Genomic DNA, 18,565 nt, shown 5'->3' on the forward strand with positions numbered 1-18,565 from the left:
TTGGGAGGATCAAACCGTCTTACCACAAACCATTCAAATTACAACGAGCAAGGAAAGATCAAAAATAGTTCAGAGTTATTCAAATCATGCTTAGACTTCACATAAAACGAGCATAAAACCAAGCTTAGTGTGTACTATCAGCAGAGATCGATCCTACATGCAACCTAGAATGCAACTAAATGATGAAACTATGTGCAAAAAGGAAAATAAAAATGCCTAAATGATGAGTATGTACAGATGATGTGGTAAATCCCTCCCCCAAGCTAAATGACACAGTGTCCTCAATGTGCAAGAAGGAAAAACATGCAAGGAGAAAGGATAGAGAAAACTCATGGATGAGGAGGAGCATCATGCATGGTGTGATCACTGGAGGTGCCCGGCGTCCAGCATTGGGAGATGTGCCATGCGCGAAGATCGCGAAGTAGCTCGGGAACATCACCAAAGGTGGCTTGGAAAGCCTGGTGCTGAGAAGTCAGCACATCTACAGAGCGCTGCATAGCAGCAACAAAATCAGAGTGAGACTGATGAAGCAGCTGAACCTGAAGGCTCCCAATATCCCCACGAAGCGCCTCAAGCTGGTGAGCATAGGGGAGGACAGGAGGGTCGTCAGCCTGAGTGGACGACTCGGGAGCATGACTAGGCTCCCCGCTCTGGTCCCCAAGAGAAATCAGGAGCAAAAAGCCAGTTCTCCGGGTCGTAGATGACTGGGCGCTCCGGGTTTGGAAGGTAGGCATAAGGGCGTTACCCAACCTTCCAAACATACCCCTCCGTAGTGACCTCAGTGGTAATCCAGCCCATGATTTGGAATGCCTTCAGATCAAGGCGTGTGCTACCTGGGATCACCTGCCAAATCAAGACCAAAGGAAGAAGCAATAATTGGATCATACCACCAATAGCAATATCACCACGAGATCGAGTGACCTCATCCAAATGGTCCATAAGCCACATAGTAGGGTTCAGAAAACTAGCCTCATCCACAAGACACCACACAATGTAAAGCACACGCGAAGTGACAACCCCAGCACTATCGCCCCGGGCAAAAAATGGTCAATGACAGGAATCGGTGTGCGGTGCGCAGTTGGGGCTAACAACCACAGAGGCCTTAGCACGCTGCGGATAGTAAACTGCCTGACCGGTGATGAGATTCCAAAAGGCGTTATCGTCATATCGCTCAAAGCGGCCGAAATGGGGGCCGTGAGATCCCTCGGTAGGCCAACCAAAAATAGCATTGAGTTGGTTTCGGTTTAGGTGGCGAGACTCGTTCATGAGTTGGAAGGTGATGGAACGAGGGTTTTTGGTGTTGGAGCGGACGACCTCTAGTGTAGAGAGGAATTCGAGGGTGATGCGTTTGTAGGATAGGGCATGCATGTTGAGGAATTGGTGTCAACCTCCAGAGTAGAAAAGTTGTTGAAGGTCACCATCAATGCCTAGTTCAGTGGCTATGTTAGGGTCGTAGAAACGAGTGGGGCGGAGGCGACGACCGCTAAGGATACGAAACAGCTCAAGGTGAGCCTCACATGTGAATTGTATTCCTAAGGTGTCCAAAGGAGGTGGGTTAATGGCGGGTAATGGGGGTGGGTCACGGGCATTGCGGAGGTGGGAAGAGGAAGTGCGTCGGGAGGGGTTCGCTCTAGATGGTCTAGGAGGCATGATGATCACAAAGAGACAAGCAACAATAGCATAACACAATCACCCAAGGGAAAATCCAACCAAATAATCCACAAGCCAACACAACAAGGTCTAATATGAAGCAAGAAATCGATAACGTATAGCCAATAAGCAAGTAATCAACCCACAAAGAAATGCCAAACAAAGAGTGCAATGAATTTCAAAGGCGAAAAACTAAAACACCAAAAGATGGAGAAAAGAGTGGAAAGATTATACCAAACTTGAGGTGGGTGTCTAATACCCGCAATGAATCTGTTCTTGAGTGCCAAAAACCTTTGAAATGCTTGCTTGCTACCCAAATTGCTTCAATTTCGAGCCACAACAAAACCCCCCAATATGATTTCAAGGTTAGGGTTTTCAGAATTTTGGGTGAAAGAGAGAGGGGAAAAAGAAAGAGGGAAAGGGAAAGAAGGCCGGCGAAAGAGCGGTCGCCGGTGAGAGAGTGACGGTCGGCGAAAAACGCCGGTGAGAGTGCCGGAAAGTGGGGGGAAAGGTGAGTGGTTGTGAAGGTGTTGGAATGAGAGAGAGAGTTATGAGAAGTGAGGGGGGGGGTTCGAAAATTTTTAGAGGGATGAAAGAGATTTCCCGTGAGAAGGGGTTTAAGGAACTGGGCCGTCAGGTCGCACGGCGTGCGGGTTTCTGCACGGGCGTGCAGGCCTGCATAAAATTCGTCCCAAACAGTCTGTCTCGAGCGCACGGTCGAGGAGAGTTTCGCTCGGGCGTGTTGGCTGTAGCTCGGTCGTGTACCATTTCGCTCGGGCGTGCAGATTTGCCAAAGAAACTTCCAAACCATCTGTCTCGATGGCACGGTCGAGCGGAAAACTGCTCGGGCGTGCGTGCCTTTGCTCGGTCGTGCGTCTGAGCGCTCGGGCGTGCACGCTGGACGAAATGCTATCCCTACACGTATGTGTCGACTGCACGACCGAGCGAATTGTCGCTCGGGCGTGTTACCTGCTGGCACACGATTATTAACATTAGTCGAATAAAACTTGTGCTCTCTAGTTTTTTTTTTTGTTTTTTTTTTTTTTTTTTTTTTTTTTTTTTGTTTTTAAATTAACTAAAAAGAGAAGAAATTGAAAAGAAAAGATAGTAAATTGGGTTGTCTCCCAATAAGCGCTAGTTTTTAAGGTCATTAGCTCGACCTCCTCAGGTATCACGCAGATGAAGGGGTGGAGAGAATGATGTCAACTCTCTCAGCAATGGGATCTCCAGCTCGGTAATGCTTCAATCTGTGGCCATTTACCTTGAAAGTGCCATCTTGACAGTTCCAAAGTTCCACCGAACCATAAGGAAAAACCTTACAAACCTTGAATGGACCCGACCACCGCGAACGAAGTTTACCGGGAAATAGCTTCAGACGAGAATTAAAAAGGAGAACCAAATCCCCTTCCTTGAACTCTCTTCGCTCAATGCCTTTGTCATGCCATCTTTTAGTTTTCTCGTATAGTCTAGAACTCTCATAAGCATCAAGACGAAGCTCATCAAGCTCAGTAAGTTGAAGGAGTCTCTTCTCACCCACCGTTTGAGAGTCGAAATTGAGGCTCTTGATAGCCCAGAATGCACGATGCTCTAACTCAACTGGAAGATGACATGATTTCCCATAAACAAGACGATAAAGGGCGGTACCTATAGGGGTCTTGAATAAGCCCATAATGCATCATCAAGTTTAGCAGCCCAATCTTTTCGCGTTCTCGCAACCGTCTTCTCTAAAATAGTTTTGATCTCACGGTTGGAAATCTCCACTTGGCCACTAGTTTCTGGGTGATATGAAAGTCCCACCCTATGATGCACACCATATTTCTTAAGCATAGCTTCAAATTTATTTTCCAGAAAATGCTTACCTCCATCACTAATCAAAACCCGTGGAATTCCAAAGCGAGGAAAAATAGTTTTCTCGAAGAATCTACTAACCACACGAGCATCATTAGTGGGAGAAGCAAGAGCCTCCACCCATTTGGAGACATAATCCACAGGCCACAGCAACCAAAATATACTTGTTCCCATAAGAAGAAGGGAACGGACCCATGAAATCTACACCCCACACATCCAATATATCCACCTCAAGGATAGTGTTGAGAGGTATCTCATTCCGACGGGAAAGATTTCTCGTCCTTTGACAGCGATAACAGGGATGCACATAATGATGAACATCCTTGAACAAAGTAGGCCAATAAAATCCACATTGAAGAATTTTCGCTGCAGTTTTATCAGTACTAGCATGGCCTCCACAAGGCAAATCATGACAATAAGATATAATAGGGGATACATTATTTCCAAGAATACACCTTCTAATCACCCTATCTGCACAAGACTTGTAAAGAAAGGGATCATCCCAAAAGTACCTCCTCACATCCTTAAAGAATTTCTTCTTTTGTTGAGACGAATAGCCATGAGGGATAGTGTCACTAGCCAAATAGTTAGCTATATCAGCATACCATGGGGTCTCTGCAGTAGCTAGAGCTAGGAGTTGCTCATCAGGAAAAGTATTATCAATTGGAAGAGCCTCATCACCTTCATCATCCACGACAATTCGAGAAAGGTGATCTGCAACAACATTTTTAGCGCCTTTCTTATCTCGAATCTCCAAGTCAAACTCTTGCAACAACAAGATCCATCTAATCAAGCGAGGCTTAGCATCTTTCTTGCTCATCAAATACTTAAGGGTTGCATGATCACTGTGAATTATCACCTTCGACCCCACTAGATAAGATCGAAATTTCTCCATCGCATATACCACTGCTAACAATTCTTTCTCAGTTGTGGCATAGTTCATCTGGCCGGATTAAGGGTTTTGCTTGTATAGTAGATGGCATGAAATTTGCCATCCTCCCTCTGACCTAAAACTGCTCCCACTGCATAGTCACTAGCATTGCACATAATCTCGAATGGGAGATTCCAGTCAGGCGATTGAATTATAGGAGCAGAAATAAGAGCTGCTTTTAACCTTCGAAAAGCCTCAGTACAAGCATCAGTAAACTCAAAGGGGACATCTTTGCCTAAAAGCTCAGTTAGAGGTTGAGCAATTTTCGAAAAATCTTTTATAAAGCGGCGGTAAAAGCCCGCATGACCAAGAAAACTCCTTACTCCTTTGACAGAGTTAGGAGGTGGTAAACGCTCAATGACCTCTATCTTTGCCTTGTCGACTTCAATACCCCGATCAACTCAAACAGGTGCTATTGGTCCGCTACTCAACTGATCATCATGCCTCCTAGACCATCTAGAGCGAACCCCTCCCGACGCACTTCCTCTTCCCACCTCCGCAATGCCTGTGACCCACCCCCATTACCCGCCATTAACCCACCTCCATTGGACACCCGAGTAATACAATTCACATGTGAGGCTCACCTTGAGCGGTTTCGTATCCTTAGCGGTCGTCGCCTCCGCCCCACTCGTTTCTACGACCCTAACATAGCCACTGAACTAGGCATTGATGGTGACCTTCAACAACTTTTCTACTATGGAGGTTGACACCAATTCCTCAACATGCGTGCCCTATCCTACAAACGCATCACCATCGAATTCCTCTCTACACTAGAGGTCGTCCGCTCCAACACCAAAAACCCTCGTTCCATCACCTTCCAACTCATGAACGAGTCTCGCCACCTAAACCGAAACGCTATTTTTGGTTGGCCTACTAAGGGATCTCACGGCCCCCATTCCGGCCGCTCTGAGCGATATGACGATAACGCCTTTTGGAATCTCATCACCGGTCAGGCAGTTTACTATCCGGCCTCTGGGGTTGTTAGCCCCGGCTACGCACCGCACAACGATTCCTGTCATTGACCATTTTTTCCCGGGGCTATAGTGCTGGGGTTGTCACTTCGCATGAGCTTTACATTGTGTGGTGTCTTGTGGATGAGGTTAGTTTTCTGAACCCTACTATGTGGCTTATGGACCCTTTGGATGAGGTCACTCTATCTCGTGGTGATATTGCTATTGGTGGTATGATCTCAATTATTGCTTCTTCGTTTGGTCTTGATTTGTTAAGTGATCCCAGGTAGCACACGCCTTGATCTGAAGGCATTCCAAATCATGGGCTGGATTGCCACTGAGGTCACTGCGGAGGGGTATGTTTGGAAGGTTGGGCAACGCCCTTATGCCTACCTTCCAAACCCGGAGCGCACAGTCATCTACGACTCGGAGAACTGGCTTTTTGCTCCTGATTTCTCTTGAGTCCCTGCTGACGACCAGAGCGGGGAGCCTAGTCATGCTCCCGAGTCGTCCACTCAGGCTGACGACCCTCCTGTGCTCCCCTATGCTCACCAGCTTGAGGCGCTTCGTGGGGATATTGGGAGCCTTCAGGTTCAGCTGCTTCATGAGTCTCACTCTGATTTTGTTGCTGCTATGCAGCGTTTCCAAGCCACCTTTGGTGATGTTCCCGAGCTACTTCGCGATCTTCGCGCATGGCACATCTCCCAATGCTGGACGCCGGGCAGCTCCAGTGATCACACCATGCATGATGCTCCTCCTCATCCATGAGTTTTCTCTATCCCTTCTCCTTAATGTTTTTCCTTCTTGCACATTGAGGACACTGTGTCATTTAGCTTGGGGGAGGGATTTACCACATCATCTGTACATACTCATCATTTAGGCATTTTTATTTTCCTTTTTGCACATAGTTTCATCATTTAGTTGCATTCTAGGTTGCATGTAGGATCGATCTCTGCTGATAGTACACACCAAGCTTGGTTCTATGCTCGTTTCTATGTGAAGTCTAAGCATGATTTGAATAACTCTGAACTATTTTTGATCTTTCCTTGCTCGTTGTGATTTGAATGGTTTGTGGTAAGACGGTTTGATCCTCCCAAGGGAGACTTGACTTTACTTGTTAGCCAAATATATATACCTAGTGAGGTTATTTTGAGCCTAATATACTAACATTTTTTTAGTCTTTCTTGTCATGTGTGATGCTCTTCCTTGACTACTATTCTCTAGAACTTGCATTGATACTCCTTGAGACCTCATTGACTTGTTTGTGCATTGAATATGATTGAGGCATCTGCTATTTCTGAGCTACACAACCAAGAAAACTTAGTCTTTACTTGTAGAAATCAAACTTGTAGAAATCAATGTTCAATAATGGAGTTTTCTCTCAAAAGCTCTTTAAAAAGTGATACTCTATTCTCTAATAATAAAAAGGTACTCAAAAGTATGTTTTATAAAACCTAATATATCGTTTACATAAACTAAAAAAAAGATAATTAAAAGTCGCGTATTAACCGAGCAGCAGCACGCACGGTCGAGCCAAATGTTGCACGGGCGTGCAGCACCGCGCACGCGCAAGCAGGAAGTTCCTTGGGCGTGCGCGCGAAACAGAATGTTTTGGTCGATTTTGTTACAATTCTGCACGGGCAAGCGAGATCTCGCTTGGGCGTGCGCCTTGGTGCGTGGGCAAGCGAGATCTTGCTTGGGCGTGCACCTTGGAGCTTTGGTCCCGCAAAGAGGATAATCCTTGTATCGTCATTCTTTTCCAAAAGCACTCAAACTCATCTTCTCGCATTCGGAAACCGCCATCTAAACCATCTACGAACCATATTAGCTCCTCTTAGTCACAATCGGCCTCAATAACATGAAAATCACATGAAACCCGAAAGTATCTCGAAATAACACAATGGTTCAGAAGAGTGCCAAAATCATGCAATTAGACCTAATGTGCACTAAAATCTTCATGAAAATGAGACTTAATACCTACCTATATGCAACTAAAAACCGACTTATCACTAGACCAACTATAAGAGGGGGTGGGTGAATTGCTATGTTTCTTCGACACAGATACGGGTGGTATCCAAGTAGGGATCGGAGGATCCGACACCCTACTCCATAAATTTGGCCGATGTTCCGACACGATCAAGAGAGTGTCTTGACTAAGGGTGGGAATGAGCCAAGCCTGCTCGCGAACCATTCTAGTTTGGCTCGGTCAAAGCTCGGCTCGAGTGGGATCGACTCGAGTTCGGATCTCAATATATAAATGAGCCAAGCCCAAGCCGTATATGGCTCGGCTTGAAAGCTCGTCAGCATGCTCGAAAACTTCTTACTTAGGTAATTTTTATGCAAATTATCAAGTGTCCCACATTATTCAAAGACAAACAACACCCTTATTTTCCCTTAATTATTGTTTGCCATGTCTAACTTTTCTTGATGAAAGTTATTTATACTTTGACAATATTTGACAATTAATAGACCGCACAAATCTTATAAGCTTCTAATAAATAACTTAACAACGCGTCTTGCGTGTGGCCGACCACACGCGAAATTACAGGTGTCGCCGCGCGCGACACCATGACAACCTGTCAGCTCATTCTCAAATGGTCATATATCACTCGTTTCTCATCAGAATCGAGCTTTTGACCATGCGTTGGAAATCTATCGAGCCAAATTTTCATCTCTAACTTGAATCTTTAGTGTGCTGTGAGATATGACTTTTTGAAGTTGACCCTTATGCACAAACCCTCATGAACAAATGGAGTTACTCTTATGAACAGATGGAGTTACTCTTATGACCAAATGGAGTTACTTGTATGAGTATGTGGTTACTTTAAACAATAAAAGGGTGTCACTCCTATAAAGAAATGTGGTTACTCTTATAAGCAAAATGGAATTACTTATGTGAATAAATAGGGTTACTCATATGATTAAATGAGTTTACTAGTATAAATAAATTGGGTTACTTCTTATGAACGAATGAGGTTACTTTTATTAACAAGTGGGGGTTACTTAGTATGAACAATTGGGGTTACTCATACGAATAAAATGGGGTTACTTATGTGAACAAAATGAGATTACTCATATGATTAAATAATGTTACTAGTATGAATAAATGGCTTACTCTTGTTGAACGAATGAGGTTACTTGTATTAGTATGAACAATTAGGGTTACTGATGCGAATAAAATGGGGTTACTTATGTGAACAATATGAGGTTACTCCGATGATTAAATGAGGTTACTGATATGAATAAATAGGGTTACTCTTTATAAACGAATGAGGTTAGTAACTCGTATTAATAAATAGGGGGGTTAATTGTGTGAACAATTGGGGTTACTCGTATAAATAAATGTGGTTACTAGTATGATTAAACGAGGTTACTCATAAGATTAAATGAGGTTATTCCAACAATATTTTAAGGTTACTCATATGAACAAATGAGATTATTGGTATGAATAAATAAGGTTACTGATATGAAATCCCCAAATCGAAGCAAACGTAAACTAACTTTCATTTAAAATCCCCAAATTAACTTATCCAATTCAATCTTTAAACTCTTTTCCCCTCAAAGATAACATTTAGAAAGAGGAGAGTGAAAATACAAGATAGATATCAAATGCAAGAGTTTTTCAGAGAAAAGAAAGAAAAGAAGAAGAGAGAGAATGAGTGAAGCTTCCTTCAATGGAGGAGAGAGAAAATAGAAGAAATGAATTCAGGAGAGAGAAAATAGAATAAATGAATTGAGGAGAGAGAAAATGTCAAAGAGTCTTGAAGAGGTCCTCGAGAAGTAACGTCATCGTCGGCTTCAACCATGAGAGAGAAGAGTTTGATATGTAATTAACAAGAGAATCACGTGGAAGAAGAAATGCTAATTTCTGGTGTGGCCGGCCGTATATAAGAATTTGTGATAACTTAAACACTATTTAATTACTATGCAATATAAAACTATTACGATCCACTAAGGTAGCTGGAAAGTTTGTTTTAGAATGGGTGGTTGGGATAACAAACTGAAGTAGTTTACAAATCTTAACCTGGATGATTTTGCTTTTTAACTTCCATATGTCCCACATCGAAGGAATTAATAACAAGTGTATTGGGAATTCAACGGTATAAATATGGATGTATCTACAAATGTTTAGATAGTTTTGGATGTTGGGCCTAGCTTAGTTGTTGGGACTGAGTCTTCAGCATCTAAATCTTTAATGAATAGAAGATTAGAGTTGACAAGATTAAGTTAGGCCGTAAAATTTTAAAGCCTGATTTTCTAAGTTCAACCAAGTCGGTTTCGAGCCAAATCTTAAATGAGCTCGAGGCGAGCCTCACATTCAAAGACACAGGTATAAATATGGATGTATCTACAAATGTTTAGATAGTTTTAGATGTTGGGCCTAGCTTAGTTGTTAGGACTGACTCTTCAGCATCTAAATCTTTAATGAATAAAAGATTAGAGTTGACAAGATTAAGTTAGGCCGTAAAATTTTAAAGCCTGATTTTCTAAGTTCAACCAAGTCGGTTTCGAGCCAAATCTTAAATGAGCTCGAGGCGAGCCTCACATTCAAAGACACAGGCTCAACCGAGCTCCGTTTTTGAGGCTCGACGAGCCTTGTTTTCGAAATTCGAGCTCGAGCACAGCCTAACACTATTCGGGCTCGGCTCATTCCTACCCCTAGTCTTGACCAATATTATAGACACGTCTATCATTGAAAGTGTCAGGAAAAATTTCCCGACACCTTATGTTGATAAAAAAAAAGTTAAATTGTAATAACTAATATATTAAAAAAATTATGAAATTAAAAAAAAAGATTTGATTTAATAACTAAATTGTTATTATAAGGGTTGAGAACTCAAAGATTAGATAAAAAAGGAGCGAAGAAAGCTAACAAGTACACAAAAAAAGAAAGGAGAAAGCTGTCACCTTTTGCTTTTTTTTTATTTTTAAAAGAAGTACAACTGTCAAAAAGTGTACTCCATCTCCTTTTCTGTAAAAATATAGTACAATACACTTAGGTCACCTACAACAAAAAATAAAAACCACGCATCTTTTTCTACAGCAAAAAGCTCCTTTCATGGCAGAAATCTCCAGCAGATGCGAAGAAGCACAAAACACGAAGGATGAGTTGCCGGAGATGGTGGTCGACGACGTTGGGTGATTTAGTTTCTAGTTTAGGTTTAAGAGTTCGAAAATTTTGAGAAAAAAACCTTAGATCTGATTTTTTCCTCCTTTTCTCTCTACATTTCTTTCTCACTTTTGCCAAATGAGTGTTCGATAGGCGACACTTTTCCGATACCCGTATCGACGCCCATTTCCAGGCGTGTCGCGCGTCGTGTCGAGTCGACACGCGACACGAGGGGTGCAAGAGAGTGTCGGAGTAACGTAGGTGAATTGTAGTTGAGGGAAAATTGTCGAATTTAGATTGCGGAATTAAAATAACTTAAAAAACGAAAGAAAAAAAAAACACACGAGATTTTTACAAGGAAAACTTCCTCAGCCTAATAGGAAGAAAAACCTTGACCATGAGGGATTTTGGCTCATTACTCTCTTTACTATAATAGGCCAAAAAACTCTCTTTTACAACCTATTAATGGACCATTTTCTGTTACTCTAGGAACTTGTTCCCAGTCACTCAATTCTCCGTGAATCAATGATACTCTCTTTGACTTTACTAAAAGTCTTCTCTTTCTCTCTTTTTTCTCTCTCTTGATTACAAGGATATGCTATGATTTTTCTCTCGCCCAAACACTATGAATATTACAAAAGTATGTTCGTAGAATATGAGAGGAAATTACAGGAAAACTTTCTAAGTTGATATTGAATTTTCGCTCAAAGAAAGTCTTAAGTTTTCTTTCGGTAATTTTTCCCTTGTATAGCTGCTGCAATTAATCTTATTCTTCAGAAAATATAATGCTCCAGGTTCTCCTATTAGCATGCTTGTAGTGTTGTGGAGATCTTCTCCATGAACATTCCAACGGTAACTAACAACCTCCATTATCCGTCTTTGGGAGGATTTCCAGCCGTTAGTTGCTTACATTCAGCACGTGGTTCAGGAGGTTGGAGAGTTTCAAGCAATTAGCTATCTTCATGTAAGTCGTGGGTTGAAACAGTTCGCTAACTTCACGCAGGTTGTTCCACAAATTCAGCCACACACTTCAATCTATTTTCCACCTTTTATGCCACACTTATTCCAACTGAAATTTGCATAATTACAACAACACAAATATCTAATAACTTTGAAGAATCTTTTATTCAAAGATTCTAATTACTAGAATGTTAAACATACCTTATAATAAAAATTCAAAGTGCATAAAAATAATCTCTTGACTTAGATTAAATAAATTTTCTCCACAAGATATATACAAAAATAACATTACAATATTTTTGGATTATATGTATTTTTCAAAATAAAAACTATATAATAACCTAATTATTTTGCATCATCAAAACATGGAATACAACATAAAATCTTCTAAATCTTTTCCAGTCTATAAGGAAACCAAAGTCATGTGAGGTCTTATATTGTCTCATCAAGTACTTTAATAATTGGAAAAATTCATAAGAATAATCTAAACTATGAGTGTCTTCTCATAATAATCCCAATTATAGATTATTCTAGAGTAATCCTAACTATGAGGGATACTTTCCTAAAATGATCTCATGTGTCCATCAACATATTTAATTAGTTTTTTATTAGTTTTTTTTTGTTTTCTTGCTCCTCTCTTGTGTTGCCTCCCGCTATCTAGCCGACTAGAGTTTAACTCATTATTTTTTGACCTTTTAAATAGATTTTTTCAGGTTAGTGGATTATTTTGAGAAGACACCTCCAATAGTTGGGGTTATTATGAGATAATGAGCCATACTTTTAGAATATTCATATGAATTTTTCCTTAACAATGTCACACTTTAAAATATTTTACTAATACGTGATTAAATATTTTTATAGTCAAAGATATCCGTTGGCAAATGTGCAAGTGAAAGTAGGAACATCAATAAGAAACAAAGGGAGTATTAAAATAATTGATCTAATGAAATGAATGAAATTCTATGATTATTATAAAAAATGGAAATATGTTATGATTTGATCTATTTGTATTGGAATTTTATATTCAAATGCATGCATGAACGTGATGATTATTATAAAAATTTATAATGCAACGAGTGTCATTTTTAAAGTGTTGGGGACTTGGCGTGAGTGAGTAGTGAACTAGTGATTGATGATCTTTGTTTCCCACTTTTGTGCTTAGATGTGTTAATATATTGAAAAAGTCGATATGTTTTTGGAAAAATTGATGAGACTGGTCCAAATTATAGTTACTCATTGATCAAAAGTCTATTGATTATTCTATACCGAGTCCTTGAGACAAATTTTACGTGAGTGGTCCTGCATGACTCTTGACTTGCTAAGCAATTTTCTTTTTTCTTTGTTTTTTTTTTTTTACCATGAAAAGCTAGATCAAAAGAACAATGAGATCACCCATGTGTTCGTCTCTTGTTCTTTTGCATGTGGCTCGTCCGTGCTTTCCGAGACGCTGCTGATATTGACTTAAAAATCATCAACGCCATTTTTTGAGCGAGATAGCTAAAAGTTGGAGCACCTTTGACATTATAGTCATCATCAAGGAGAACTGGATCCAAATATCACACTTCCCACTTCAGCCATTTCTTCTCTCTCTAGCTTGGTGCGAGAAAAACGAATATAGGGTGCCTTTCAATTGAGTTATTAAACGCACACAATGGTCCACCATAATTACCAACCTATACTGACACCATAATTGCAACTTTTTATAATTTTCACAAAGAGATAATTAGGAATAGTAATTGTCAAAGTTGTGTATTGACAAGCGTGAAAATCAAAATGTTGTAACTATTAAAAAATAAAGGAAGTATGATTTGTCATTTGACACAATTGATAACTCTTTTAAAGGATGAAAGAATTATAAAACCTTTTTATTAAATTACATGTACATTGTACATGATATTAATTATATTTATATTCATTTGGATAACCTAACAAATTATACAGCCCGGACCATAAATCCAGTTTACTTTAAGAGAGAGGATTGGTGCTTTTGGTTGTCAGCGCTAGTTTCATCTGTAATTTGGATTTTGCAAGAGAAGCCTTTTGGTTTTATACCCTTTTTTATACTCGCCCGACTCTTGTACTTGACTTGAATTGGGTTTTCATGTCACATCACTATCCCTTTGATAAGATTGGACTTGAAGATATTTCCCTGTAATCTGCATTCAGGGACTTGCAGTTTCCACCTGAGTATGATTTATTTCTTCTTGTGTGCTTTTTAAAACCCTTTATTAATCTTTTACATGTAGGTTTCATCTTTACAAGGAGAACAAGGATACTCAAGAGGTCCTCAGGTTGATTGGCAAGATGCTAGGAGTCCAGGTATCATTACCTTTTTTTTTCCATTCCATTTGCTTAAATGACATTTAAGTGGCATGTAATATTTTGACAAATTGAAGATTTTCAGTTTTTATGAACGAGTATAGTTGTGTAGAGTATGTTAAGTTATATGCAAATTGCATCTCTATACATGTTGGACATTTTGAGGCATCAAATCTTTACTAAGACTCACTACCTCTGTGTTTTGTAGGCTAAGACATTTGGATTTTCTGGTACAAAAGATAAGCGTTCCGTGTCTACTCAACAGGTATATTTCCTTTACACCTGAACTTGATATATTACTCATTTGAATTGTTATGGTGGGTCACTTAAAATCAATGTTATACTATGGCATCTTTCCAAATTTGAAAATTCTTTAGAAATTTCTATGTATATTGTTTTTCTTTTCAATAGCTTAAAAAAACAAGTTTGGTGACTCCATAAGTAATTCATTGGTGCTACATGCAACCTTAGAGGTGCCAAGGCCTCACGATTTTACTTGTATATGTAATTTCAGACAAATTGGTGGGTGTAGGCGTGTTTTTATTCGTCTACGCGGCGTGATTACGTATTTGACTACTTCATGGAAGGGTTTTATTGAAAAACATTTCGATGTCGCCGACAAGTCTATAAAGGAAGGCTCATAAACCTAATTTGATATTGGGAAACCTTAGGGACAACTTTGAGACTTATCCAATATAGAATATTGTAGATTTCCATGTCATAATTTCATTAGTAGTCATGAACCAAAAATTGAGTTCGCCCATTGCTGACCTCTACTAAGGGCCTGTTCTCCCCAACTTATTTTCAGTTCAGTTCAGCTCCAATCAGTTCAGTTCAGCTCAACTCCATTCTTTTATAACCATTTTGTTAAATATTATTATTATGTTGGTATAATTTATTTTACTAATTACTCTTATTATTATTATTATTTAAATATATATCATTACTATTAACTATTATTATTATTATTATTATTGTTGTTGTTTCTATATATTATTTTGTTTATGATAGCTTTACTCATTATTATTACTATTATTATTAGGAGGAACATGGTTTAGGTCAAAGCACAAATAAATCCACTTTTTTTAGCCCATAAACCAATCAAATCGTGTCAAGACGGTTTATGATGTAATTTTCGCGGTCCAACCCAATCATTATTTTTATTACTAAATATTTTTATATTATTAAATATAATTATTAAAATAGTAATATTAATTTACTTCTTAGATATTATTGTTATTATATATCGTCATCAAGTATTAAATATTAATACAAATAATATAAAATAATTATTATTAATTATCATTATTATCATTAATTATTATTATTATTATTATTAAATTATGATTATTAATATTATTTATTTATAACTATCATTTAAAAATATCCAAAATACTATTATTATATCATTATTATTACTTATCATTATAATTATTATTTAATATTCATATTATTATTGTTTAAAATATTATTTGTATATTTATTACATTCAATTTAATTCAATTTAATTTAATTCAATTAAGTTCAGTTCAGCTCCAATAAGTTCAGTTCAGTTCAGCTGTTTTATGCCGAAGAAAACAGACCCTAAATATCGATTCATAGCAAATTTTATGCAAAAGAACAACCAAATAATATATTTCAACATCCAAAAAAAGATTACTCTAATAACACATAAAAAACTACTTTTTTAGTGGCATGTTATTAAGCAATTAGTCCCTAACTCAATTGTCCAATTGTCTATTAGGCGTTAGATTAATTTCTTAGGTCTTGATTAGCAATAGTAATATGTTGGTGATGAATGCATAAGCATGACAACCATAAAAATATATAAGCAAAAAGGAGCGGAGATTTAGAATATACAAATAACGATTTTTTATTAAAGATCTACATCATGAAAAAATTGTTAGTAACTTCAATAAATAAATAAGAAAGGAAGGATTAATGACCCTAAGAAATATGGCGGTGTGGTTTGGGTATGAGAGAATAACAACCTTCGGATTGAGCAATCGTGAAGCCTTCAACAAAAACTTATGAAGATCGATTAAAGTATGAGTATGTGTTTATGTGTTTGAATATGAAAGTATGAGAGTTGAGAGTGTCTCCAATGTGGATAACGTTGGCCTATTTATAGGAAAACTTAAAAAAAGAAAAAAGAAAGGAAGATGTTCATCGTGCAAAAGATTGCGCGGCGCGCAATGCCTTTGCATAACACGCAAAGGCTATGCGTGAATGCGTCTCACACACAGCTTTGCGCTAAGCGCAATTCAAGAGCTTGCGTGTACGTGAAGTCCTGCCCGACGGAGCTCTAATCTGGACGGTTCTTTGTTTAACTGGGTTTTCTAAAGATTCTTTGTATTTTTTTTTTGAGGGGAAAGATTCTTTGTATCTTTATCAAATAATATCTTCTTAAATCCGAAAACCAGCTACTTAAAAAGATAAAATATGGTTTCAACAAAAATCCTTTATTTTATAATATCCTTGAAAATATTTATTTTTTTCAAAAACTATTTAATAAAATAATAAATAAATGCAATTAATTTCATGAATAAATCATTGGGCTTTTCAAGGATTTAGCTCAAAATAATTAATTTATGGGCTCGATACAATTGATTATTAGAATAATTGATTGGGATTTAAAATGAGATTTAAATATTTTAAACAAATAAATAGGCTTTATGATTTTAAAATAATTTTGGGCCTGACTCTTCGAATTGCTCTCCTTTGGGTGGGACCAATTAAAATAGTGGTATGTATCATCATAGGGTATTAGATTGGATATTCGCAATTGTAGTTAAAAGCACATAGAGTATCATCATAGGGTATTGGATTGCAAATACCCTATTTGAGCAATTGTAGTTAAAAGTGCGATGTACCGAACATTTTTGGTATTGAATGGTAATTTTTACTAGGCAATACACCTTGACCTTGTAGATATTACTGACTTGTATACTTTTAGAATGAGTTATGTCCAACCCATTCTAATTTCTAGGTCTGGCGAATTTAAGCTGTATACCGTTACCCAATCCAAGCTATCCAAACCCAACTTGTACAACACTCGGGACAACATAATCCCATTTTGACCCAAACCGAAATGAACCTGATCCAAACCAAATTTGAGTGAGCTCAGAGAATGTGAAGAAGAAGAGATATTGGGTCATTACTAATCCTATTTAAACAAATAACCTAACTACCCACCTAAAATAATCATATTGTAAGGGTTGAATCTCACGGGGTCTCACTAAGGTAAATTCACTACAAGTATGCTAGGTCAAACAAAAGGTGAGGTTTTTATTAAACTTAAACTAGACAAGTAAAATTGAGAAATCGCGCGGGATGTTCGGCTACAGGTAGGGTGGGAGCTTTCACCGTGCGGGCGCTTTTCACTGGGTGGGCTCTTAAGACCCCGGCGAGCTTTGCTTCCTGTGTGAGCTCCATGCTCTATTTCTCCTTTTTGCTCCTCTTTAGGTTTGTAGGAACTTGAATTCCTACACACAAAGATCAAAGGGGAGGGGGAGACAAAACCTACTTCAACATGTAACTTGTTTAACTAAAATATGAATTGAATTAAGAGAGAAGGAAACAACACAAGAAGCGAAATTAAGGAAAAAGTTCCTAAAAAGAGAAGCACAATAAGCAAATATGACCTTAAAACTATTGATTGATTGAAACTATATGGAAATAGACTCTGACCAAAATCAAAATGTTCCGAATTGTATTGGAACCGAGTTCATTATTTCACGACTCAATATGACACAAACTAAATCAGTTTGAAAACCTATTTACCAGGTTTTTTCTCAAGCTCTATGTATTTTTTTTTTCTATAAACATGAAACCAATGAGATATTATTTGCTACTTTTCAATGTTCTTAAAGCCAGTGTCATCTCCCCGTACTCTGTCCACATGAGACCAATTCTGTTGGACCTTCAAATGACTGTTAGCTATTTTGGATTGTCATCTTTGCTGGTTTTACTCAGGGGTCTCTTTTTTTTTTATATATAATTTTTATTTTTTATGGTACCTAATCATGTGGTAGATGTGCTGTTGGTATGGTTAATGTGTAGTTTCTGGCTTATGCTCAGGTGTGGTTGTCTTGTATGTTATGCTTTGATAAATTCATCTAGGTCCTCTTTCTGTGTATGCTTTTTTTATTCTCCGGTGTGGTTGTCTTGTAGGTTATGCTTTGGCAGACTCATCTAGGTCATTACTGTGTATGCTTAATTTCTAATAGTCCTTAGCTTTATCAAGTGAGATTGCAACTGGTTCATTTATGCAACTTGTTCTTAGTACGATGCCTGATCATGGGAAATCTTTGATAGTTTAGTTGATACTTTCCTTCTATACTCAAATGAAAGATCCATATTTTAAGGCCAAATTCAGTACAACTCTACTAGATTCTACTCCTTTGGTTTTTTGCAGAGCTGCAGACTCCACACCTCTACGACACTTGCAAGTTAGATCTCTCACCGGAAGACTTGATTTGGGATTCCTGTTCAGTTTTTTTCAAGCATGATGGACTCCTTTCTTTTACTTTGCTTTCTTGAATTTCTACCGCTTTGTCCTTCACATAGCAATTGACTTCCAGATTTCCAACTCCTTAAGTTTTTTTAGCTTCTCCCTACAATTAAAATCATCTCCTTATGCCATTAAGAAACAACGTGAGTGAAACTGTGAGTTAGTAAAGCTCTATGCTCCTGAAGCAGCAGTCTAAGGAGCCGTGATACAACTATCTTTAAGATGGGTATATCTTAAAAGTGAAAAGTATCTCCCTACCTGTATCAAAATTTCGGAATGGTGTT

General features: G+C 38.4%; 1 protein-coding gene across 1 annotated transcript in view; it reads left to right on the forward strand.

Moving 5' to 3' along the window:
* Positions 1–18,565, forward strand: part of LOC104891126 (multisubstrate pseudouridine synthase 7) — a 34,079-nt gene that overhangs the window by 4,992 nt on the left and 10,522 nt on the right. The window contains exons 5-6 of the mRNA XM_010676778.4: positions 13,696–13,768; positions 13,977–14,033. Of these exons, the coding sequence (XP_010675080.1) occupies positions 13,696–13,768; positions 13,977–14,033 (130 nt within the window). The remainder of the gene's footprint in view (positions 1–13,695; positions 13,769–13,976; positions 14,034–18,565) is intronic.

The sequence above is a fragment of the Beta vulgaris genome, chromosome 4 (assembly GCF_026745355.1).
Source record: "Beta vulgaris subsp. vulgaris cultivar EL10 chromosome 4, EL10.2, whole genome shotgun sequence".
NCBI classification, from domain to species: Eukaryota; Viridiplantae; Streptophyta; class Magnoliopsida; order Caryophyllales; family Amaranthaceae; genus Beta; species Beta vulgaris.